Genomic DNA, 25716 nt, shown 5'->3' on the forward strand with positions numbered 1-25716 from the left:
CTACTTAATACTCATATAAATACATTTTCAGCTGAAAAAAAATGAGTGGGGGTTTAGTTCCTACTTAAACATCAGTCCTGATGAATTCTTAGGGTTAAGACCCTTAAATCGACAGTTTGATTACATGTTACTCCTGTTGTTTTTATGAAATCACCCCTATATGACATGTCAAATTCTACATCTTCTTATAACCTTTTACCATATTTTGTTTTGCAAATAAAGCAAAAATTAGACATCACTTTGAAATGAACATTTTTTATTTAACAGAGTTCAAAATGTTCAGTTTTCTCAACAAAACTAAGAGAGCTCAAAAGTAAATACAAAAAAGTGAGAGAGAGTGTGTGTGTGTGTGTGTCTGTATGTTTGTGTGTGTATGAGTGTTTGTGTGGGTATTCAGGGGAAGCATTTCTTGCAAATAACGTTCATGTGACCCTTGCATACATGCCCCCCACATGTACAACAGGTGTTCCACACTCTTTTTCTGTTCTTGCAAAACATGCACTGCTTCCTGCATGTGTTGCCTGCAGGTTTGGCCGGTGGTAAGTCTTCCTCTGTCTCTACTAGTTGCTGAATAGACTCCACCATGGAGGCAGCGGCTGGCTCACGGGGGCGGGTTGGTCTCTTGGCCATGAGAGGGGTCACAAGGGATTTCCCCAACTCTTCAAGGAAAAACCTCCTCCTGAGAGACTTTTTTTGTTGCAGCGAAGAATCCACTGAATTCCACAGCACAAATGCGTTGTTTGCAGAGACATCAATGATGTGGTAAAAAATCGCACAGGACCACTTAATGGTCTTCCTTCTGCAGCTGTATTTGCTGACAGCCTGCAACAGAAAAACAAACAGAAAATAATTTGATTGAATGACATGAATGCAGGTAACAAATATTCAAGAAAAGCTGTACTAAAATTTACCCCAGACAAGCAAATAAATTCAATGTTAGAAATGTTTTATTCAGAATATGTGAGAAATGGTGCTTACCTTATCAAGGCTGTGAACAGCCCCCTTACAGCTGTTATAGTCCGTGACCACCACCGGCTTTTTCTTCTTCCCATCTTTGACCTCTTTGCCTCTGTGTTTAGAGCTGAGCAGGATCACATTTTTCCCCCGCTTTGGGATGTAAGAGACCACAGTGTGGGTCTTGTCAAAGCCGAACAAGGAGGAGAAGACCTCCCGCTCCTTTGCCCGAAGCAGTTTTGGGGGTAGCTCCGGCTTGCTGTTGCGCATGGCCCCAACCAGGGCAATTTTACTTCGCAGCAGCTCCTGAGACAAGCCATGTGATGTGAAAAAGTTACCACAGGTGACAGTGTGGCCTTTAAGCCCCCTGGTCATCTCTAGGACCACTTGCTTCCCTTGGTCCGCCTTGTCAGGCCCTCCAGCCTTTCTGCCTGTGTAAACCTGCATCCTCCAGGCATATGACGTTTCAACGTCGCAGGTGACCCAAACTTTAAGACCATATTTTTTTTCATTATTTGGCATGTATGTCAGAAACTTGCAGTTGCCTCTGAATGGCACAAGTTGCTCACCTACACAGATGTCTCGGCCTGGGTTGAAAAGCATGGGGAGGCGATCGGTCCATTTTTCCCACAACACCCAAATAGGAGCCGGCCTCTTTGAAGTGGTTGGCTTGCCCTCAAATCCGAGGACTGACCTGATGAGACCGAATTTCTTGAAATTCATTGTGGCTCTGAACATTGTCCTTCCGCTTTGGTGATCCCACAGGCTAATCAATGGTTCGTTACGGCAGCAGAATACACCGATGAGGATGAGCAAGCCGATGTATGCTTGGAGGTCTGTGAGATCAAGGTCCTTCCAGTCTTTGGTGTGCTGTCTCCCGTTCTTGTTTGTTGTTTTCAAAATGAGCTGCAGGATATCCTCTGTCAGAAACAGGTCAAAACTGGACTTAATGGTTTCAATGCGAGAGGTGGCGTATTTAGTAGGCCCTGGTCTCAGACCAGTGGGCACGGGGACATATGGGAGCATATTCTCTTGAGTTGGGGACCAGCAAAGCCCACTCTTGGTCGTCCAGCCAGCGGTGTTCTCTGTCTCTTCAATGTCTTCACAGCTCTCAGAGGAGTCTGATGATTCAGAGGAAACCTGGTAATCCTCATCATAATCATCATCATCTGTGTCTGACTTCTCCTCAGGTTCTTCCCTCACTTTTTCCTCTGTTTCTGCTCTTCCATCCATTTCTTCTCCCCTCTCTGTTTCCTCTGTCACTGCCCTTCTATCCATTTCTTCTCCCCTCTCTGTTTCCTCTGTTTCTGCTCTTCCATCCATTTCTTCTCCCCTCTCTGTTTCCTCTGTCACTGCCCTTCTATCCATTTCTTCTCCCCTCTCTGTTTCCTCTGTTTCTGCTCTTCTATCCATTACATCTTCCATCTTGGCCCTCTTTGGTGACGGATTTAGTAGATCTCTTTCTTCTTCTAGGGTGCAATGAGTCTCCATCTTTCCTGGTATGGATTCAAGAACCTTCCAAGCTGTATCCACTTGAAGATGTTGCTTCTACTGCACCTGTGGAAATATTGTAAATAATATTATGTTAATAAACAAATCCAACATGTTTAGATCTTTTCACCTGTTCTTATGTAAATTAGTTTATGTTTGGGTGTATATGGATCTTTGTTTGAGAGTGGGCGGGATATATATGATGAGGGGTTTTTCAACAGGAGGGACTTTACCCCGGAACTATGTGCGTTTTGTCCGGTGGACCCAGGGTCTAAATTTAGTTCAGGGGTAGATAATCTCCCCCCTGATCAGCCTTATATGAAACTTTATTAACCTGAGGGGAAATATAACAAGTGTTTTTACTAACAGACAAACTTTCCTGTCAGACTTTAATTCTCTTCATGAAGAAAACGAGATCAAACGGGGAAACTACCAGGAGAAATAACTGATCAAGAATATATATATTCTATTTGTGATATTATACTGTATCACTCTATTTCTTTAGACAGTGATTCAGAAGTAAACAAACAGATAAAATCTCAGGAGCGATCTTAAAATTCACATCCCTGCTGCGTTGGGATTTTATCTGCAAAACTTCATCAGCCTTGTCCACAGAGAGTTGATCAGCGGCGTCTGCAGCCAGTGAACAGGGGAAAAGCTTCAGGCTAGTGAACATACTTGTAGCAGAGAATGAATGAAATGATTAGCTTGCTAATGCTAGCCATGGTTAGATCCCGCGCTACATACATCCATTGAGCTATTTTTGGGTGACAGACTATTTCAAGATCCCGAGAGAGAAAGAGAGCTGCACCCAGAGTCTTTCACAGAGAGACAGTGTTTTTTTGCAGCCAGGGGAGTAACAGTGCCAAACCCTACTGGACTACACTGCTAGCTATAGCTAACTTACAGCTAAAGTTACCAGCCTGCTTCAAATGGAAAAATGTATTAACCGAACTACTGCCAGGAACTAAAAACTATCTTCCTAAGTTCTGGAAACTCACAACTCTCACATGTACACAAAATCAATCTATGCTAACAGAATGATCCAACCACTAAGGTCAACATCAGTGTGTAATCCTCGTAGTCCATTCCACTCCTGCCAGTTTACTGAGCCGGGTGAAGTTTTTTATAGAGTCTGATGACGAGCTTGTGTACCAATTCTGTTAGCGTGCACCAGGTCAGCCGTTAGAAAAAATCAATTTCGGTAGAGGGGTTTCGACCTGAAGAGGGCAGTGTTTATGCACCTTTTTAACACAATTTGAGGAGTTTTAATACTTTATACTCAACTGCTGGTATCAAGATCCACATTGATTAACAGCACTACTTAATACTCATAAATAAGTGTTCAGCTAAACAAAATGGTGTGGGGGTGTAGTTACTCTTTAACTAACATCAGTCCTGATAAATTCTCAGGGTTTAGACCCTTAAAGCCAGGGTTGGTAGTCACGGAAAACTAGCATGGATTTGAAGATAGCATTTCCTCAGGACTCTGTCTAACCCACCCACCCCTCCCCTCAGGAGCTCCTCCAAAACGACGCCCCTGCTCACATGCATGAGCGCCGCTGATTTGCGACCATATGATGGTGACTGATTCAGAACCGGTCCTCAGCACATGGTTTGTGTTTTTTAACTATGTTAGTACATTGTTGTATTCCCCTGTCCCGTGTTGTAAGCTGCTGTAACAAAAGAATTTCCCCCAACGGGGGACAAATAAAGTATATCTTATCTTATATCTTATCTTATCTTGGACTACGTCGACTCATGTCTCACTCTGCTGTAAGAAAACACCAAAACATTCTCATAGTGAAAGTTAAAAACACAAACAAACATGAAATGTACGAGCAGGAGGCGGGCAGAACGACAGGACGGGATTTGATTGGTTTCATCATTTGGCTCCTGATGGCAGGGATTGGTTGGTGTTTTCCCAGGTTTACTCCGGCTGTAGATTGCGGCTTTCTTTTTTACCTCTTTTTTAAGAACACGTTATGTATTGATTACCATCGGGTCATAAAGATAATTTTAACCAGTATAACAAAAAGTGTATCTAAATCTGACTACCAACCCTAGCTTCAAATAGACAGCTTTGATTTCATATTATATAGATTACTGTTGTTTTTATGAAATCACCCCAATATGACATGTCAAATTCTACATCTTCTTGTGACCTTTCACCACATTTTGTTCTGCAAATAAAGCAAAAATTCAAAATCACTTTGAAATGAACATTTTTTATTTAACAGAGTTTAAAATGTTCAGTTTTCTCAACAAAACTAAGAGAGCTCAAAGAAAATACAAAAAAAGTGAGAATGTGTGTTTGTGTGTGTGTGCGTGCTTGTATGTGTGTTTGTATGTTTGTGTATGAGTGTTTGTGTGGGTGTTCAGGGGAAGCATTTCTGGCAAATATTGTCCATGTGAACCATGCATACGTACCCCCCACATTTACAACAGGTGTTCCACACTCTTTTTCTCTTCTGGCAAAACATGCACTGCATCCTTCTTGTCTTGCTGGTTTTGTCCTGTGGTAAGTCTTCCTCTGTCTCTACTAGTTGCTGAATAGACTCCACCATGGAGGCAGCGGCTGGCTCACGGGGGCTGGTTGGTCTCTTGGCCATGAGAGGGGTCACAAGGGATTTCCCCAACTCTTCAAGGAAAAACCTCCTCCTGAGAGACTTTTTTTGTTGCAGTGAAAAATCCACTGAATTCCACAGCACAAATGCGTTGTTTGCAGAGACATCAATGATGTGGCAAAAAATCACACAGGGCCACTTCCTGGACTTCAATCTACAGCTGTATTTGCTGACAGCCTGCAACAGAAAAACAAACAGAAAATAATTTGATTGAATGACATGAATGCAGGTAACAAATATTCAAGAAAAGCTGTACTAAAATTTACCCCAGACAAGCAAATAAATTCAATGTTAGAAATGTTTTATTCAGGATATGTGAGAAATGGTGCTTACCTTATCAAGGCTGTGAACAGCCCCCTTACAGCTGTTATAGTCCGTGACCACCACCGGCTTTTTCTTCTTCCCATCTTTGACCTCTTTGCCTCTGTGTTTAGAGCTGAGCAGGATCACATTTTTCCCCCGCTTTGGGATGTAAGAGACCACAGTGTGGGTCTTGTCAAAGCCGAACAAGGAGGAGAAGACCTCCCGCTCCTTTGCTCGAAGCAGTTTGGGGGGTAGCTCCGGCTTGCTGTTGCGCATGGCCCCAACCAGGGCAATTTTACTTCGCAGCAGCTCCTGAGACAAGCCATGTGATGTGAAAAAGTTACCACAGGTGACAGTGTGGCCTTTAAGCCCCCTGGTCATCTCTAGGACCACTTGCTTCCCTTGGTCCGCCTTGTCAGGAGCCAGCCTCTTTCAAGTGGTTGGCTTGCCCTCAAATCTGAGGACTGACCTGATGAGACTGAATTTCCCATTATTCATTGTGGCTCTGAACATTGTCCTTCCGCTTTGGTGATCCCACAGGCTAATCAATGGTTCGTTACGGCAGCAGAATACACCGATGAGGATGAGCAAGCCGATGTTTGCTTGGAGGTCTGTGACATCAAGGTCCTTCCAGTCTTTGGTGTGCTGTCTCCCGTTCTTGTTTGTTGTTTTCAAAATGAGCTGCAGGATATCCTCTGTCAGAAACAGGTCAAAACTGGACTTAATGGTTTCAATGCGAGAGGTGGCATGTTTAGTAGGCCCTGGTCTCAGACCAGTGGGCACGGGGACATATGGGAGCATATTCTCTTGAGTTGGGGACCAGCAAAGCCCACTCTTGGTCGTCCAGCCAGCGGTGTTCTCTGTCTCTTCAAAGTCTTCACCGCTCTCAGAGGAGTCTGATGATTCAGAGGAAACCTGGTAATCCTCATCATAATCATCATCATCTGTGTCTGACTTCTCCTCAGGTTCTTCCCTCACTTTTTCCTCTGTCTCTGCCCTTCTATCCATTTCTTCTCCCCTCACTTTTTCTGTTTCTGCCCCTCCATCCATTTCTTCTCCCCTCTCTGTTTCCTCTGTTTCTGCCCCTCCATCAATTTCTTCTCCCCTCTCTGTTTCCTCTGTTTCTGCTCTTCTATCCATTACATCTTCCATCTTGGCCCTCTTTGGTGACGGATTTAGTAGATCTCTTTCTTCTTCTAGGGTGTTATGAGTCTGCATCTTTCCTGGTATGGATTCAAGGAACCTTCCAAGCTGTATCCACCTGTAGATGTTGCTTCTACTGCACCTGTGGAAATATTGTAAATATGATAACAAAACCAACCTGTTTAGATTTTTTCCTGCAGCAACATCTTTTCTCCTGTGTTGTTCTTATGTAAATTAGTTCATGTTTGGCGGTATATGGATCTTTGTTTGAGAGTGGGCGGGATGTATTTGAGGTGCGTTTTTCAACCGGAGGGACTTTTCCCCTGAACTACGTGCGTTTTGACCGGTGGACCCAGGATCCAAATTTAGTTCAGGGGTAGATAATCTCCCCCCTTAAAAGACCCTGCTCAGGGGTAGTACTTTACAAAAGGTCCCGGGACTTTGGGGGGGGGGAAGGGTCTACAATGTTTAACGTGTCTGATTGGTAGATTAACCAAGGTGTTTCTATCCCACGCGCCATCCACAATAACATCACACACATCAGTGATTCACTTGATTTCTCTTTCTTTCATTTGTTTGCATTTGTTCACAGTGTTAGCTTGGTCACCTACCTGCAGCAGGTGTGCTTTATGAAACAGCTCTCCCAGCCCCCATGCATCTGTCTTATCTTCATTGTGGATTTTTACCCCCCGGTGTGCGTTAGTGACAAAAACACAACGGGGGGACGTCTGTTTAATATTTGATGTTTGCCGTTTTAATCCAGTTTGGTGATCCATCAGACACGTTTAGTAAGTTTTGATCAACTCCTTGTTGAAAGATGCAGATGCATTTCAGAGTGCCGTGAACTGACTGACTGAGTGCGCCTGTCACTGCAGATGCATTCAAGGACCGACGTAAATGTGCAATACAGCCCTTTCATGGCATTTTTCTGTGAATCAACAGAATCAATATAGTTGAAATCTCAAGCAATTTTTTGGTAAGGCTACCAACAACAGTAAAAACAATAATTTAGCATATTTACTTGCCCCTCAGATGTTATTTGGGAAAAAAGCTTTTAAAAAATCGCAACTTTCACTGTAATTTTTTCAAAAAGCTGTTGCAAAAACAGTCTTTTTGGGCCGCAACAATCACAAAAAAAAACCTGCGAAATCCTTGAGGGATTAATTTCTGCTGTAAAGATTGTCTTTTTTTAATTTTTGTGTATGTGATTTTAGGTACTTCCGAAGCCAGCCTCAAGCGGACACTCAATGAATTGCAGTTTTTAACCAAGGGGCAACCTCCGGTCTCAAAATATGAAGCCTATGCAGAAGTGTTATAAACTGCGACTCAGAGTGTCCACTTGAAGCTGGCTGCAGAAACACCAGAAACCACTTACACACCCATTCAAAGAAGACGATCTTTACAGCAGAAATAAATATGTTTACAGCCTGGTTCAAAAAACGGCTTGGGTCCACGTTGCTAATTCCTCTATCAGCACACACTGTACAGGGTGTGAATTTTTTTCTAACTTGACGGTTCAGAAGATATTAAGTTCACAAGTTTTTGCCCAAATAAGGACATGACTGACTTGACTGACAGGCGGGAACACAGCGGTTGGCTAGGAGGCTCAATCTCCACCTCTTTACGTCACACTCTGACTGGTTGAGTTCTGCATTACCAATATGGCTGCCGCTGACGATTGGCTTCAAGACAGCGCTCAGGAACTGATGGGTGACATCCATAAACTGTAAAAAATATGGACGTAGTATCCGTGACGTCACCCATCTGTTTCTGAAGAGCTGTTTTGAGACCAATCGGCTGCGGCAGCCATATTGCTTCTGTTGAGCCAGTGTGACGTAAAGAGGCGGGCTTTGAGCCTCCTAGCCAACAGCTGCAGTGTTCCCACAGGCAGCTGTGCCTCTCATTGGAAGACTGGTAATCTCAATATCTTCGAAATTGCCGAATTAGAAAAAAATTCACCCCCCTCACAGTGAGAGGACGTCGAGAAATTAGCTATTCAGACTACACTCATCTTTTGTACCAGGCTGTAAACATGTTTATTAATGCTGCAAAGATCAGCTTTTCCCCATTCATGTGTTTGTGACTTCCGGTACTTCCGGAGCCAGCCTCAAGCGGATCCTCGATGAACTGCAGCTTTTAACACTTCCGCATTGACTCATATTTTTAGACCGGAGGTTGCCGCTTGGTGACATCACGGCTACTATCCATTATTTATACAGTCTGTTTTTAACACTTACACATTGGTTTCAATTCTCGCGGCCAGAGGTTGATGCTTGGTGTATACTAGGGGTGTCGCAATAACCGCCTTTAAAAATAATGAAATGTTGATACCATGTTAAAATTGAGAATGAGGTAACACCATGTAACAAACTGTCTGACAGTAGTGGGCATTAGTAGTACTAAATTGAACAATAAAGTTGAGGGTTTATCCCACTGACAACTCAAAGAAACAAAATTTGCATTCAGCAAGAATCCTTGAGGGGGACCTTCCACAACAATTTAAATGAAAGCAACGCCCCTGATCACATGCATGAGCTCCTGTGACTGATTCAAAACCGGTACTCAGCACATCGTTTGTGTTTTGCACTACGTCAACTCATGTCTCACTCCGCGGTAAAAAAACACCAAAGCATTCTCATAGTGAAAGTTAAAAACACAAACAAACATGAAATGTACGTGCAGGAGGCGGAACACATTATGTATTGATTGCCATCGGGACATAAAGATCATTTTAACCAGTATAACAAAAAGTGTATCCAAATCTGGCTACCAACCCCAGCTTTAAAGGGTAACTAAACCCCCGAGTTTCGCCTGAAGAGCATCTACCCAGGAATTTCAAAAAATGAGTATAAAGTATAGTAAACGAGTATATTCAATATATATCGCACACCATTAGCTCATCGTAAGCATATATATGTTAGATAGAACATCAAACCTGGTTTCATTATCAGTTGTTGACTGCCAACAGATGTTCATACAACTACTTCAAATTATATAGTAGTACATCGTGCAGCAAATTACACAAAATATATATTTATACTAATCCTTGTTTAAAGAGATTTTCTCTTACTGGACCTTTTCTAATTTTAATTGATTGTCTCTAGATTAAATGTATAAGTGTTTGAACTGTATCTCGACATCAGTGTTAATGAGGGAAACCTCAAAGATTTCTGAGGCTTAAATAAAAGTTGTTCATGAATGCCACTGCAACATTTTTATTACTTGAATTTATATTGAAACACTACATAAGAAACAAGATACAATTCAGAGTGTTTCTTATTGCATAGTAACAGCCCTGTATTGTATACTTGTTCTGGCTTAAAGGTTCTTTTAAAGCATGTAGTAACAACATTACATTATCTTTAATTAGAAGAATAACAATTAATAGGAGCAAAAATAAAGACAGTTCACTTACCTTTTGAAAATGAAATAATTTCAGGACAGCATCTTCATAAATCTGGGCTCCTTCACCCAAACAGAGGACCAGGAGGGATGACTGTTTAGAAAACCACGGTGTATTCACATATCGAAATGAAGTGCTCTGCTCTGTGAAACACGCTCAAAACCATGCTCTAAACACACTCAGCCAACGCGGGTTTAGATCAAGACGAGGTGTGTTGGTTAAAAAAAGAACATCCTGAGCGCTATTCTGCAGTTTACCCGTATTTTATCACGAGATAAACAAGCCTTTACCTCTCATCTGAAGGTCTCTGCTCCGAACAGAAAGTGCTCGTCGATCGATGTGAATGGCGCGAATTTACAGGAAGTGACATCATCGAAATGTGCCCGCCAAAATAAAAGAAAAAAAACAGCTCGAGGCCATAATAATAATAATAATAATAATAATAATAATAATAATAATAATAATAATAAACAACAATGCATCAAGAGTATCAAAAGTCCTCAAATATGATAACTGTTTTGGTTTGGAGATACGAACTATTAAAAGATCAGATAAAATGATACAAATAAAATGAGCTGTATTAAAATAGGAAGCGACTGTGATACATCACATACATGTGCAATCCTTGATTTCCAGTGCAATATCTTAACAACCACGTGCAATATTGTAATTTATTCTACAACATATTTTATTATGATATTCATCCACTAAAATTTGCACTCTGGCTTAGGCGTATTCATTTATTTAGGCCTATATCTTAAAAGTACTTCTATACCTTTCTTTGTACAGATGGTTTTTTAATTTTATTTAGAATTTTTAGATTAGAATTTAGGTTTCTATATTTATTGTCCTTACTGTCTTATTGTGTCCTTACTGTCTTGTTAAGTACCAGTGTTCCATTCACCACCTCAATTTCCTTGTGTGTGCGAGCTCACTAGAAATAAAGATTTCTTGATTCTTCTTCTTGACTGTTGATTAAAATGATACAATAAATATGGTAAACCTATAGCTAAAACAGTTACAAAGCGGGGTTGAAAGGTTGAAAATTAAGTGTCTAAATTGTCCAAAAAGTAAAAGTGCATTTAACTCAACACGCTGCTGAAACTTGTTCCAGGAGTCAGGAGCAGAGAATCAGTCTGTGCAGACAGACTTTGCCTCTATCTATCTATCTATAAAAAAAGTTAAAATCCTCAACTTTTCATCTTTTAACACTTTTGCTTTTGTAATATCTTAAGTTACATAATATGGCCTGCCAAAAAGTCAAAAACATTCTCCATGTGACCACTATATCTGATTCTCTTGATTCAAAGAAAAATGCCATGAACGCAAAGTACAGGTCTGCATTGCACTTTTACGACAGTCCCTGAATGCACCTGCAGTGAGGCGCTATAGACAGACAGCTCACGACACTCTTTGATGCCAAGGTGTTGATCCAAACTTACTAAATGTGTCTGATGTTTCACCAAACTGGATTAAAACAAGCTGTAGACTGAGGGCGTTTTATGGTGAGAGCGGTAAAAAGGTCAAACGTGAAATATTAAACAGACGTCACCTGGTTGTGTCTTTATCACTAACACACACCGGGGGTAATAATCCTCAATGAAGATGAGAGCTGGTTCACACAGCACACCTGCTGCAGGTAGAGACCAAGCTAACATTGAGCCCCTCGAATTATAACTCAGCCTGTCACAGGAATGCATAGCTTTCATTTCTAAAGATTAGACGACCTCTTAATTTCCATCAGTGATGCACTTCAGCTCGTAATAGTCTCGTTGTCGTCTTGAAAGAACGAGTTGTTGATGAACATTTATCTTATCATTGTGCTGTGATGTGTGTATGGGAGCGCACGTGTTTGTGTGTCTGTGTGCGCATCGGGCAGAACTCAGAGAACAGATGAGCATAATGACATCCCGTCATGTCAATAAGATCAATGACTTAAGGATATTTAGTCTGTTTAATAAAGGAACAAGTTTAAGACCTGATCTATAAGAGAGGTAACTCTGAATTACTTCTGCTGTGATCTGGCGCTATATAGAAAATACAATTTACTGAACTTCCAAGGCCCCCCCAGTATAATGGTAGGGGAAACACTGCTTGTCTACTTGACACAACTCTCATGACAGACTGTTCAAATGCTGTTCAAGCACAAAGGAAAAGGTTCTGGTTGCTAAATGCTGCAGCATTCAGTAGGTTTCTGAACAATGTCTGCTATCTCAATTCCTTTTCTGCAGAAGAAGAGGAGGGAAGTCCTGTTTTGCACATTCCAGGGACTCTTATGGGAGACATGCACCTACAAAAACAGCACTGCCTGTGGAAGAGATCACCACAGACACTAGAAATGATCCCTTTCTCTCTACATCTACACCTAACTCAGATTGTTTAGCACACAGCCTGCTGGTTTCTTGAAGAATGCAGGAAATGTATCTGTCATACATGATGCAATTACAGTGGAGCTCCAGCCTCAGTGGTTTCATCCTGTTTGGGTCAGGCCCCAGGTCTGTCTGGAGCAAACGGATATCATCTGTGGGGAATATTGACTTGCTGTGTGGTGTGCGAGTGCTCTGAGTTGTATTGATTGGGTGTCTTCTCCTCCTCCACTCTCCCTTTGTCTTCCTCTTTCTCCTGTATTCTTGTTCAGCTTTGGAGAACACACTTTCCTTTTCTGTCAGCCATCTCACTGGTTTTCTGGAAATACATAAATACACTACCAGTCAAAAGTTTGGCCTCACCTTCTCATTCAATGTTTTTTATTAATTTTAATTATTTTTAACATTGTAGATTAATACTGAAGACATCAAAACTATGAAATAATCTGGTTTTGCCATAATCTGGATTACAACAGTAGTCAAATAGGACTATCCATTGTGTACTAACCCTACCTCTGAACAACACAACTGATGGTCTCAAACACATTAAGAAGGCAAGTCATTCTACAAATGAACTCTTGACAAGGCTCATGTTCATTAGAAACCATTCCAGGAGACCACTTCATGAAGCAGACTGAGAGAATACCAAGAGTGTGCAAAGCTGTCATGAAGGAAAAAGGGGTCTACTTTACAGAATCTAAAATATAAAACAGATTCTGTTTTGTTTAACACTTTTTTGTTCATTCAATAATTCCATATATGTTCTTTCATAGTGTTGATGTCTTCAGTATTAATCTACAGTGTTTACAATAATTAAAATAAATACAAACCCTTGAATGAGAAGGTGTTTCCAAACTTTTGACTGGTAGTGTATGTATTTTCAGATATGAAGAGGATCTCAAGGGCTTGTCTAAGGGCCTTATTGTGGTAAATGTGATTTTAATCCTGTATTTGTCAGTTTAGGAAATATCTCCTCGCGGTCTGTAAGATGTCTGTTCTGTGTGTGATGCCTTAAAGTCAGGGGATATCACACAGTATAGGAAACTACAGTTTTGGAGCAAGCCTCACAACACGTTTTCAACCAAACAGGACACAGTGCTCTGCCTCTGCAGACTACACTCCATCCCCTACATCTCTGCTCTGATCATTTTTCCACATCCTAGATCACGAGTAAGACCAATTACTAAAACTCCAAAGGAGCCCCAAAGGAGGAGGGGGGTCAATGTTTTGCTGTTGGTTCAAAATCAAAATGGCTGATAAAAATGATTTACTACTGAAATTGTTTTCCATCTTTTTTTTTTTTGGTCGATTTTGTAAATTAGACAAACATATTGTAACCTCATGCTACACAATGATTGATAGAGGGAAATCAATCAGGATAAATAAACATTCCTCTGTGTTTAAAATACCCGAGCATCCTCAGTAAACATGAACACGTTCTGGTTGAGTGCACCATGTCTGTATTTCCTCCATCACTGCACTGATGGTGAATGTTGCAGGGATAAAAGTCAGGGCTTGGCATCAGTCCTGGTGAGCAATATCCAGTATTAAAGCTAGAGCCGAGGCCGAGTGAGAGATGACTTCCTTGGCTGCTCTGTTTAGTCCTCTGCTTTCTCCCTGAGAGGTCACAGACCGCATCCTGCTGACTCAGACCCAGAAATATAGTCCGTCAATACAGCTGAGTCAGAGCACAGTCAGAATAAAGTATGATGGCAGTGACTCATCTTAATTTTCATGTGCATTAGCATGCATGAAGCACAGATTAAACATTGGAATTTGTCGCATCCACCGTTGTTTATCACACTCATCTTATGCAGTAACAATCCCGGCTTCAGTCTCCTGCTTTTCCAAATCTCAGTAGGGAGGTGTCTCTGAATAGTCTTGGCCCCAAACCTTGACCTTCATATTCAGTCAGCAGAGAGAAGAGGACCTGCAGAGAGACATGCTGCAGGGAGAAGTGCTGTCTCTCTGCTCACCTCCCTCTATAATTGAACTGCTGCAGATTAGACCGAGACAACATAATGGCCCTTTTGATCATACGGTGTCAGACCCTGTTATAACCTTGCCTTAAATAGAACAAAGGGCTCTATCTATAGTGACAGCAGGTAATCTAAAATGTATGACTGCAATCCGTCTTCCCCCAACTTTTCCTCTTCCACCATTTCTCATTCACACAGTCTTATTAGCACTCCTTCTTTCAACCGGTCCTTTTGTTTCAGCCTCTCTACCCATTTAAGCCAATCTTTGTATTTATTTCCAGAATCATGACTAACTATTTCATCTTGTTTCTGTCTCAATTTGTAGACCTCCACTTGGCAGCAGAGTTGGGAAAGACTCTCCTGGAGAGGAACAAGGAGCTGGAGGACTCCCTGCAGCAGATGTACATCACCAATGAAGAACAAGTACAAGAGATTGAGGTATGACTGGTAGATGTTGCCAAAGAGGTCAATAGACTGGGGTCTGCACAGATCCCCATTTGAGAACTGATCAGCCTCTTTTGATGCCTCTCTCTCCAAAAGGCGTTGGGCTGCTCATAGCTTTATTTGCTTTACAATATACAGTCGATCATAAGCTTTTGTGAGAACTGAAATTCTGACTTTGGACATACACCCACAAGACTGAAATGTTGTTGGCCTGTCTGGTTACTTCTTTGGTTTCAAATATGTTTGTTGAGTTTTTACATTAAGAATTAGAAAACAGCAGGCTGGGCAGACACATCCATCATTGCCACTGAGGGCAAAATAATGTGCAGGACAAGTAATGATAAGCAAAACCCTGTAACAGTGATACCTGATACAGTATAACAGTCATCCCTGCCCCCATCCTCCCACCTCCTGCTGTCCTGAAACAAATGAGGCACAATGTCTTAAGGCTGATATAAGGCTGATTTATACTTCTGCGTTGAATCAACGGTGTACCCTACGCCGGGGGTCCGCGTAGCTCCCGTACCTACGCCGAGGCCTACGCACGTAGCTGACATGCACCTCCTCCAAAATGTAACTCCCCGTAGAGCCGACGCGGACCGCAAGCTCTGTGATTGGTCCGCTCGGCGGCTTTGTCTTTCCCGCATTTACAACACTTCCGGGATCCCGGACATCGGCCGCACATCGGCCGTGTATTTCATCTCCTCCTCTCTATTCTTCATGTAATCATGTGTGTATGATAAACAGCAACATGTATCAGCTGTAGATTAACATAACACGCTCTGAATCTCTGTGGAAAAGGAAACAGAGATCGTAGCGGGACCGGAAGCAGGCGGCCGGCTATCAGAGAGACTGCGCTGCCCTCAGGCGTTTCGGCGGAGAATTGCTGCGCGACACAGACCCATCGACGCACAAGTATGTGGGGCTCATGTCCGCGTCAGCCCCTGCTGCGTAGGGGAGACGCAGAAGTTTAAATCAGCCTTTAAAGTGAGCTTGCAGCGTAGAAACCCAGACAGAGTCAGGAGTTAAGGCTGGTTTATACTTCTGTGTTGACGCGACGCTGAGGTGAGCTCTACATACTTGTGCGTCGATGTGTTCGTGTCATGCAGCAATGCTCCACTGAAACACTTGAGGGCAGTGTGGTCTCTGATAGTATTGCCTGTTCTCTGTGTACTTACTTTACCTGGAAGTGCAAGAAATGCAGTGCCACCGAGCGGACCAATCACAGGGCTTGTGGTCTGTGCGTAATTACATTTTGGAGGAAGTGCACGTCGACACAGAAGTATAAACCAGGCCTTACTCAATTTGATGTTTGAGCGTTATGGAAAAGTGATAAAACAGGTTCCCATGTCTTAAACAATTGTCCCTCTGAGCCACTGACAGAGAAACGCTTGTGAAAATGTGTAAATATGATCTTAAAAGATTAATAGTGTCGTTGTTATTATTTGTTGCTCGTTGTGTGGATCTGTATGTTGATAAACTTTGAATAGACTCTGGCAAACAAGCATGTATTTTTGTTCCTCTCTCAGTATCTGTCGAAGCAGCTGGATGTTCTCCGAGACATGAATGAGCAGCACGCCAAAGTGTACGAGCAGCTGGACGGGACTGCTCGAGAGCTGGAGCGCACCAATCACACACTTGTGATGGACAGCAAGGCCTCGCAGCAGAAGATTGAGAGGTAAGAAGGAGTCCTGTTTTTTAGTTTCTGTTTCCTGTTACTTCTTGCAATAAACCAGAAACACTGACCTCTTCTTCTTGGACCAGGCTTACAGGGACCATTGAGACTTTGCAGAACCAAGTCGAATCCCTCTCAGGGCAGGTGGAGCAGCTTCGCTCCATGGAGCAGCTCCGGGTCAGGAGAGAGAAGAGAGAGCGGCGCAAGACCATCCACTCCTTCCCGTGTCTGAGGGAGCTCTGCACAGCGCCCAGGTAGCTGTTTAATCACTGTTAAGAGCTTTTTAGGTTCTCTAGTGGGTTTGAATACACAGCTGAACTCTATGTTTGTGACATCTTGTTCCAGGTATGAGGATGAGTTTGTCGTGGGCCGGGCCGAGAGCTTTACAGCAGATGTGAAGCCTAAACCATTTGAAGAGGAGAACCAGCACCTGAGGGAGGCGGTGTCAGCTCTGCGGGCGGCTGCACGGACCGAGAGGGGGCGTAGGGAGGGAGTAGAGAGAGAGTGCAACATGCTACTTGCAGAGTTCTCCCGCCTCCAAACACGAGTCCAGGTACGTGTAGACCGGGACACTTTATCACAGCTGGGCTCAGAAATAACCGTTCATTAACATTTATTATCAGGTTATACATTTTTGTTTTGCGTGATCCTACACCTCCCACTTTCCATAATCAGTCATCATAAGTTTTGATTGGCACATGAGCACCAAATGATATGTTCAAGCTAACCTGTTTGTTGAGTGGTAACCATGTAAAGCCTGAACCATCAAATACTTGTCAGAAAACTCTAATTCCTTGAAAAAGAAGTGTTTATTGGAACTTCTGACAAATAAAAATGAAATATCAATTTTCATATATGAGTTTTAATTTGTATCATATGTGATATATCAGGAATTGTGGTGTACATTTTTGCTCATTTTTTTTATTTTCTAAACGATCTAAAACATATAAAAACAACATTTTTAACCTATTAAACTTTGATTTTCTTTCAAATTTATCCCTAAATAATTTCAAACTTAGAAATTATTTTTTTCCCATATTGCTAGACAACATCATACATAATTTGTAGCAAAAAAAACTACTTTATTGTATAGTTCTTCTCTGAATTGTTCAATTTTTAGTGGAAATCAATGAGCAAAATACAATTATTTACTAGGGAGCCATGGCAACATTCAACCTGTCATCAATCATCATGATACAGCAGGTTTCAAATTATAAAAATACATTATACATTATAAATATTTCTCCTCTAAATACACCTGATTATGTAATGTAAACATGCTCTTAAATAATACAAAGACTGTATGTTGCTTTATGGAATGCATTATGTATGAAGTTTAATAAAATTATGATTGACAGATCTGTAAATAAAGGACCTTATGTACCTGCTGTATCAATTTAGATATAAACACATTTTCAACACGGTTTGACTATAAATTAAGTAATTCAATATGAATTAGTTTTACATTGCATCAATCCAGTAAATATTCCTCTTGAAGTTTCAGGAACAATTTGAAAGTTTTTTTCATCCAAACTTTTTCAAAGTTGGTAAAAATATCCCTGAAAAACCTTGAGTGGGTCTCTGATCCACAGCTGACATTTTGGATGTCTCAAGTGACGTCCTTCTGGTGCATGAATTACTCACACCTGGTGGATTATCCGTGCACTGCATGTATCTGATTGTCTACATCAGGTTTTTTCAGAAAAAATATATCACACTGACGATGTAGAGGTCTCAAAAACTGATCTATCAAATATATGACACGCATGGCGTTATTTAAGCAATATCCAGGAGCAGTTCCAAATCTTTTTGAACCTATTCGTCATTGGGACTTAAAAATATGAGAATGCAGGGTTTACAAATGTTATCTCTGAATGTTTGATGGTATTTGAAGTCAAAGGAAGCTGTAGATTTGATCCAAAGATGTGTTTGCCTCACAGGATGCTGAGAGCTGCCAGGGGAGGGTGCGGGAGCTGGAACTGGAGCTTCAAGAGCTGCAGCAGCTGCGCCGTGCTCGGACTTTCCTGCTGGGCAGTGAGGACGATGGTGTAGCTCTCACCCAGACTGTCCTCAACAACACCCCAGAGACTGACACCTTCTTGGAGGTGGAGGTAGGGGAGACTGGAGGAGGCGTGAGGGAGGAGAAAGAGGGAGGAGGAGGTGTGGGAGGACAAGCTCTCCCTGACTCCAGCCCTGTGAGGAAAAGCTGCAGTGACACAGCGCTCAATGCCATCGTGGCCCGGGATGCATCCGGACGCAGGAGGGGCAGCTACGCTCTGCACGCCAACAGTGTGAGGAAGAGAGGGATGTCCATCCTCAGGGAGGTGGACGAGCAGTATCACGCCTTACTGGAGAAATACGAAGAGTTGTTGGGAAAGTGTCGGCGCCACGAGGAGAGTCTGTGTCACGCCGGTGTTCAGACTTCCAGACCAGTCTCCCGAGACCCATCCATGAAAGACTGTGCCATGGGCCCCACCCCAGCCCCTCCACCTACCCCAACCCAGTCACCCTCCACCCCAGAGGCCATTGAGAGCATCAGCAAGCAGGTGGAGGCGGTAGATAAGCGGCTGGGACAGAACACTCCGGAGTACAAGGCTCTTTTTAAAGAGATCTTCTCCCGCATCCAGAAGACCAAGATGGACATCAAAGCTACCAAAGCTGCAAAGACCAGCAAGTCAGGCAAATCTAGCAAATCTAGTAAACAGTAACGACGTACTGATGTGTGCTCATGAGAGGAAGGCATGTGCTATAACAGTGTGGAGAACAGGGGCTTCCACAGAGGGTACTATTTCAAAAACAAAGCTTAACTTGAAGAGATCATCTCAAAGATGTTCACATAGAGGGAAGCTGACCCAGCACGCTGACTCTTTAATTCATGTGTGTGTTAGTGCTGGAGGTCTTATTTTACAGTCAGGAACAAGGTGACAGTGTTGTTAAGGTACCGCCAAAGAGTCAAAAGCTGCATTTCGACCAAGAATTCCTGGGTCTTTTAGCCCCCAGAACTACTTTACCCTGAACTAAAAGGTTTCCCCGGAACTGAAAGGTCTGCGTTTCGACCGCGGGCTGAAGTCCCGGGTAGATTGTGCAAACCAGGCCAGTGACGTATGAAGGACAAATAGTAAATGCACTACACCACCAGACCAGTAGAGGGCGGTAAAACAAAGACAAATGCCATTCACACACATACAAAAAAGATAGAACAAATCAAAACTAATGAAAGAAAGAGAAATCAAGTGAATCACAGATGTGTGTGATGTTATTGTGGACGGTGGGCGGGATAAAAACACTGTGGTTAATCTACCAATCAGACACATTCAGCATTGCAGGCCCCGCCCTCCGAAAGTCCCGGGACCTTTTGAAAAGTACTACCCCCCTAGCAGGGGCTTTTTAGGGGGGAGATTATCTACCCCAAACCAAATTTAGACCCTGGTTCCTCCGGTCGAAACGCAAGTAGTTCCGGGGTAAAGTTCCTCTGGTCAAAAAACACCTAAAAGTTCCATCTTTCAGATTGAAGACGATTAAATTCAGATAATTCAATGTTACGTCGTGCTGCAGACTTCAGGCTTCAGCTGTATGAGAAGTGCAGTAACTTAAGAAGACCTAGTTCCCATGTCATACATTATCAGTGCCCTTCAGAATACACATTATACTGGCTTCTCTGCCTTACTGCTTCTGGCACACACTCCACAGTAACGCAGTAATAGCAATATGCCTCTCATGAGCCTTAAGTGCACTACAGGTTAGAGCTTCACGAAAAAAGAAAAGAGAACATAAGTGGAATCTAATATTAGCATTGACTGTATCTTTCCTTTTGTTATAATGGACTCTACTAACACATATAATTATAGTAAGCTAAGAAGTAATCCTCTCAGGCCACAGTGCTGTCTGCCTCAAGAGTTATCTTTAGGTGCTAATTATCCACTCATTACATATATCACTATAATAATGGATGCAGTTCAAAGTTGAATAATAAGCCTTTAATGTTGATATGTGTATGACCGCCTACTGCTTTTTTTAACGTTTGCAGTGCCTCACCTTTAATCCAGAGATTTTTGAAACTGAGATTTCCTCCTCACAGTTTAATTTGAGATTCTCGTGTCGAAGCTACTCCCAGCAGCCTGTTAGCCTAGCATAGCATTAAGAGTGGAGATGTAGAAACAGCTTGTGTATCTCTTGTGGTTACAGGAGTTTACTCCAGACTATTTCTAAACCATGAGCTGTTAAACTCCTCTTTAGGATGGATGTACTCCAAATGTATTTGTTATGTTTGTTGTATGTTTTGTTCAGGGGAGCTTTGGAGTTCTCTGTTTTGGGTTGTTAGCTTGGCAAGCTAACTGACTGCTGGCTGTATCTACGTGTTTATGAAACAGACATGAGTAAGGTGTAGCTGTCACCGAATTCCCATAAGAAAGTTTATTAGCAAAATCTCTATCAAGTCTTGAACAATTTTACACTTGCGGCCAAATTCCACCAGATCCGTGTCCGGTCCGTCACAGCACCAGATGTGATAGGTTTCTATTCTAGTCAATGTGTTAACTTCCACTGGATCCACTCCGTTGTGTTCCCACTGCGTCTCTGATCCGGCAGGTCGGAGTCCTCCGGATCAGATACACAAGATATCTATTTTTGCCGGATGCCGGAGCACGACGCATCAATCTCAACAGAGCAGATGGAGCGGGAAAGGAAGTCAGGTTTCACCAAAACAAAATGAAAACATCCGGTTAATTTTCAGAATAAAACACTCTGTGTTATCACCAGATTGTATTTCACTTAACTACAACAACAAACCGTCATGATGAGCGGAGCCAGGCCTGGAGTCAACAGGTCAGAGGTTTTCAGAGGACCAGAAAGACAACATGGATGAGGAGAGAAGGAGGAGAATCCTTAATTCAGTGATTACCGTGGAAAACCTCGGTCACATGACTCCGCCAACATCCACCAGTTGTGTTTTCAGAACACAGATGAGGGAGCACGGAGCCAGACTGCAGCAGACACGGATCTGGTGGAAGTCCAAAGTTACATTCTCTTTCTAAAGCAACCAGATTCCTTTTTAGGGATGTTCGTAACTGTAAAAGTTCAGGAAACTTAATTTAACTTTAGAAAATAAATACCTTCTCCTGTAACGTGGCAAAGTCACTTTGGCTCTGAGTACTCCAGCTTGTCTTCAACTGGACTACATCAGAGCATTGGGAGAACAGTAGAATTGCTAGTTAGGATGCCCGAGGCATTTATCTGTCATAGTGAGTGATGTCTACAGTATAGGCTTTAGTTTAGACAGATTAACCTGTGTCTGAGTGTGGACGAGTTAAGATCCAACTATATGCTAAAAAGCTGCTGTCTTGCAAAAGACAATCTCTGGGGATTGTTATTGTCACTATATCCAGGGCATTATGAACACTTCATCACACAGAATATAACGATGGTTACAGACCGGACACACTACACACAACTTTGATGTTTGAGGGAACAGTTTCAACATGTGATAGATGAAATGACGGAGGCGTAACCAGCCTATCCTCGACACACACAGGGAGTCCTTTTTAAATAAAATGGTTCGGTAGTGAAACTAACATTAGAGCAGTGAATAAAGTATTCTTAGGAGCTTTTTTATACTAGTGTTGAAACTATTTTGATTTACTAACAGCTTGATAAACACATTATGTAGTAGAACTGTAACCAGTATAAGGCTTCGAACCAGGGCTTTGTCTAACACCTAGCAGTCTTACCAAACTTTAAAGCAACCTGCAAATGTATTGCACCTTTTTCACAGCATACAGTACCTATGCCTTCTCCTTGGTAACTTACTGTGTATAAACCTTTGTTCCGATGAATGTTATTACAGCTAATTCCATGCCTGGTTCAGCAGCTAAGTTAAAGTCAAAGCCAAGCTTGAAGTTTTCTACACCTGTGCGGGAGACGTGTAAAAGAGGGAGGGATGGGTGTTGAAATCAGGAACCACTCTTGATCAAAGTTGAACAAACTGTTGCAGCAAAGAAGTTCTTTTTGACAACTGTGATGTTTGAAGTGCATTTAAGATTAATGCTCCTGTCTGCTGAATGATTCAAGCATGTCGAGGGAAGAGGAAGTGTTAGCCTGGACAAAACAATGCCAAACCAGAGCCCTTTACCGCCGATAAAGGCTGCCAGGGTTTTTGTACTGTCATGTCTTACCTATTGCACTTGAAAGTGTTTGACGCCTCATATTTTGCATATTTAGAATAGCTTGTATAAAATGTACCAGTGTATTTATTTGTGTGAATGTTAAACTTTTTTCTTTTTCAGTGCCTAAATGTGAATGTCACTAACAAATTGTCAGAATAAACTTATTTAATTATCTTATTTCTCTTTTCTTTTGTGTTTATTATTGGTTATTAAAAAATAAAGTTCAGTCTGCTTTTGTATTAGTTCCAGTGGTGGACAAAGTACTGGTCTTCATTACTACATTACTCCAACACAAGTGAAAGTTGTTACTTGAGTTAAAATCCTGGAGTACTTTCTTTTAAAGGTGACATATCACGCTTTTTTCATCAATATATATTGGTCTAAGAGGTCCCCAAAACATGTCTTTAAAGTTTATGCTCAAAAAAACACTTTCAAATCAGATTTTGGCATGCCTGAAAAACCCTTTTCTTCAGTCCTCTTCAGAACACTCTGTTTTCCCTCTGACCACGCCCCCTCCGGAAGTGGATGTGCCTCAGCTCTCCAGCACGTTGATCTAATGTTTACATGTTGGCTGAATATACACGGCTGCTCAGAGATTGCGTTTCTTCAACCCTCTGAATCTGAACCAGAATCTGATCCTGACCGAGATGTGCCTGCAGCAGGACCTTTCTGAAGGATTGGTCACAGATTTAGTGTTTCTTGTTGTTTTATTTATCAGTATGTCGACGTGTGTCTTGGTACACAGCTACGAACATGTAGCTATGTGGCTATGCTAACTAGCGCTAGCACTTATCCATGACAAATAAAAATCATCCACTAGATCTTCAAATCTGCAGACGTGGGGAGTAAAATCGACCTCTGCCAGAAAGGCAGCGGGACCTTTTCTGAAGGACTGGTCACAGATTTAGTGTTTCTTGTTGTTTTATTTGTCAGTATGTAGACGTGTGTCTTGGTACACAGCTACAGCTACGACATGTAGCTATGTAGCTATGCTAACTAGCGCTAGCACTTATCCATGATAAATAAAAATCATCCACTAGATCTTCAAATCTGCAGACGTGGGGAGTAAAACCGACCTTTGTGTTTATTAAGACAGCCTACAACTAGCATGCCTCCCTCCTAAGCTCCTTGTTAGCACACGTGTGTGCAGGTAATGAAAAACGGGGGAGGGATTCAGTATTATTTTATACAGTCAATGGGCTGAACAAGCTCCGAGCTCTGACTCCGTGACAGACCGGATATTGTTGTTACGTAACAAAAACACGGAAGTCTGAAACGGCTCATTTCACACACATTTACAGAAAGGTGTAGAAATCAAAACAGGGGCAGAATAGATTTTTTTCATTCTCAGGGGGTTTGTAGACATGCCAGGGAAACATATTTGAGGTAGAGAACCATTAAAAAGTCAATTTTGCATGATATGTCATGTTAAAAATACTGAAGTATTCAAAGTACTTTTTAAAATATCTCTAAACGTATTTTCACAAAGCATGAGGTCAGTCAAGAATACATGGGTGAACATTCTGCTCCGTTCTGTTTATCTAGAAAACATGATTTCATATGTAAAAAGTCTACCATGAAATCTAAACTAAGTTACTACAAGCACAGACAAGTTTACAATGTTCCTCTGGAATCAAAGCAGTGTGTTAGCTCCAGACCTCCACATGCTTTATCAGGTTAGATGCTGATGTTTTGGAGGCTGTGATAAAGTTAGTGTGTTAAACAGATCAGAGATTTACAACAATACAAACAATCATTCTTTATTTCAAAACCTCAAACGTGGGTTTAAAATATGGCCGTGGTGCTCAGGTAGAGAATCATCATCCTTCTCAGTCACAGCCATCATCACCACGACTACATGAACGCACTGATCTGAAGAACGTTTGATCTACGCTCAACCCAGGTACGACTACACCACTGAAACAAACCAAACACAATGGGTGGATACCACCACCACCAGCCCTCAGCAACTGAAGAGGGATAAAACATTTAGTGGGGTCAAAACAATAAAGCAAATAAATGAATATAACAAAATATATCAACAAATCTGCAGGTTAACAATTAAACAAAATTATACAAAGTAACTGCCCAGATGAAACAAAACTAAACAACTTAAGTTCAAACAAAAAGGAAACTTCCTACACACCCAGAGAAAAACCCATACAATAACCAAAACCAAATAAAGAAACTAAGGGACAGCTAGTATAACTAAATCAAAATAATCATAAACAACAGGGGTAAACTTATACAAATTAAACCAAACAAAAGGGGATATACTGTATATCCCGATCACTCAGTCACACTATTAAAATGTGAGTTCAATTGAAGACTTGGCTATGCCATCCGTCTCTCCAAGTGAGGAGGCCAAACAGCCAGTACCTGCAGTCGGCTAGGCGAGGCAGCGAGCTCTTAGCAGGTAGCCAGACAAGCAGCAAGCAGAGCAAGAGATGGACAACCAAACAAACATCAGAAGCAGCAGATTAACAACCAGTCGAAGCCTCGAGACCATAGACTGTATAAATAATGGACGTAGTATCTGTTTCGTCACCCATCTGTTTCTGAAGAGCTGTTTAGAGGCCAATCGTCGGCGGCAGCCATATTGCTGCTGTTGAGCGATTGTGACGTAAAGAGGCGGGCTTTGAGTCTCCTTGCCAACAGCTACAGTGTTCCCCCCTGTCAATCAAGTCAGCTGTGCCTCTCATTGGAGGACTCTTAAACTGAATATCTTCGAAATTGCAGCACTAGAAAAAAATGTACCCCCTACAGTGTGTGCCAATCGAGAAATGAGCTATCCAGAGCTATGTTTATTTCTGCTGTAAAGATCTTCTTCTTTGAATTGGTGTGTATGTGGTTTCTGGTACTTCCGGAGCCAGCCTCAAGTGGATCATTGATGAAATGCAGCTTTTAGCACTTCCACATTGGACCGGAGGTTGCTGCTTGCTCGAGAAAAGGCAGCAGCATTTCCAGTCAGCTGATGGTGACGTCATGTATAGTTGCGCTATTTAACCGTCACTCAGTTAGATTACACCTGTCAGAAATATTAGTATTATCAATCTAGCTGATGATGATGCGGTGGCGACCTACGTTGATAGCTCTACATACCTCTCAGCAGCAGCAGACACACACACACACACACACACACACACACACACACACACACACACACACAC

The 25716-nt window shown here is 42.1% G+C and overlaps 2 protein-coding genes across 6 annotated transcripts in view; one reads left to right on the forward strand and one right to left on the reverse strand.

Moving 5' to 3' along the window:
- LOC117830306 (cerebellar degeneration-related protein 2-like) overlaps positions 1 to 22722 on the forward strand; it is a 29649-nt gene extending 6927 nt beyond the window's left edge. Inside the window, exons 2-6 of the mRNA XM_034708365.1 lie at positions 14592 to 14704; positions 16240 to 16388; positions 16475 to 16639; positions 16731 to 16938; positions 18326 to 22722. Coding sequence (XP_034564256.1) covers positions 14592 to 14704; positions 16240 to 16388; positions 16475 to 16639; positions 16731 to 16938; positions 18326 to 19093 — 1403 coding nt within the window. The 3' untranslated portion in view covers positions 19094 to 22722. The remainder of the gene's footprint in view (positions 1 to 14591; positions 14705 to 16239; positions 16389 to 16474; positions 16640 to 16730; positions 16939 to 18325) is intronic.
- On the reverse strand, positions 240 to 10272 carry LOC117830305 (piggyBac transposable element-derived protein 4-like). 5 transcript variants are annotated; one of them, XM_034708360.1, is made up of 6 exons: positions 10212 to 10249; positions 9934 to 10014; positions 5406 to 6660; positions 4876 to 5249; positions 979 to 2511; positions 240 to 822 (listed from the first exon to the last, which is right to left on the reverse strand). In XM_034708360.1, exons 5-6 carry the CDS (start codon positions 2443 to 2445, stop codon positions 394 to 396), a joined length of 1896 nt encoding a protein of 631 aa, XP_034564251.1. In that variant the 5' UTR covers positions 2446 to 2511; positions 4876 to 5249; positions 5406 to 6660; positions 9934 to 10014; positions 10212 to 10249; the 3' UTR covers positions 240 to 393. The 5 variants fall into 5 exon arrangements, with proteins under 5 accessions (XP_034564251.1, XP_034564255.1, XP_034564254.1 ...); XM_034708364.1 differs by lacking the exon at positions 4876 to 5249 and having other exon boundaries at positions 979 to 1359; positions 5787 to 6660; positions 9934 to 10253; XM_034708363.1 differs by lacking the exons at positions 4876 to 5249; positions 5406 to 6660 and having other exon boundaries at positions 10212 to 10236.
- Positions 22723 to 25716: the final 2994 nt, after the last annotated feature.

This window comes from Notolabrus celidotus, chromosome 18 (genome assembly GCF_009762535.1).
Source record: "Notolabrus celidotus isolate fNotCel1 chromosome 18, fNotCel1.pri, whole genome shotgun sequence".
NCBI classification, from domain to species: Eukaryota; Metazoa; Chordata; class Actinopteri; order Labriformes; family Labridae; genus Notolabrus; species Notolabrus celidotus.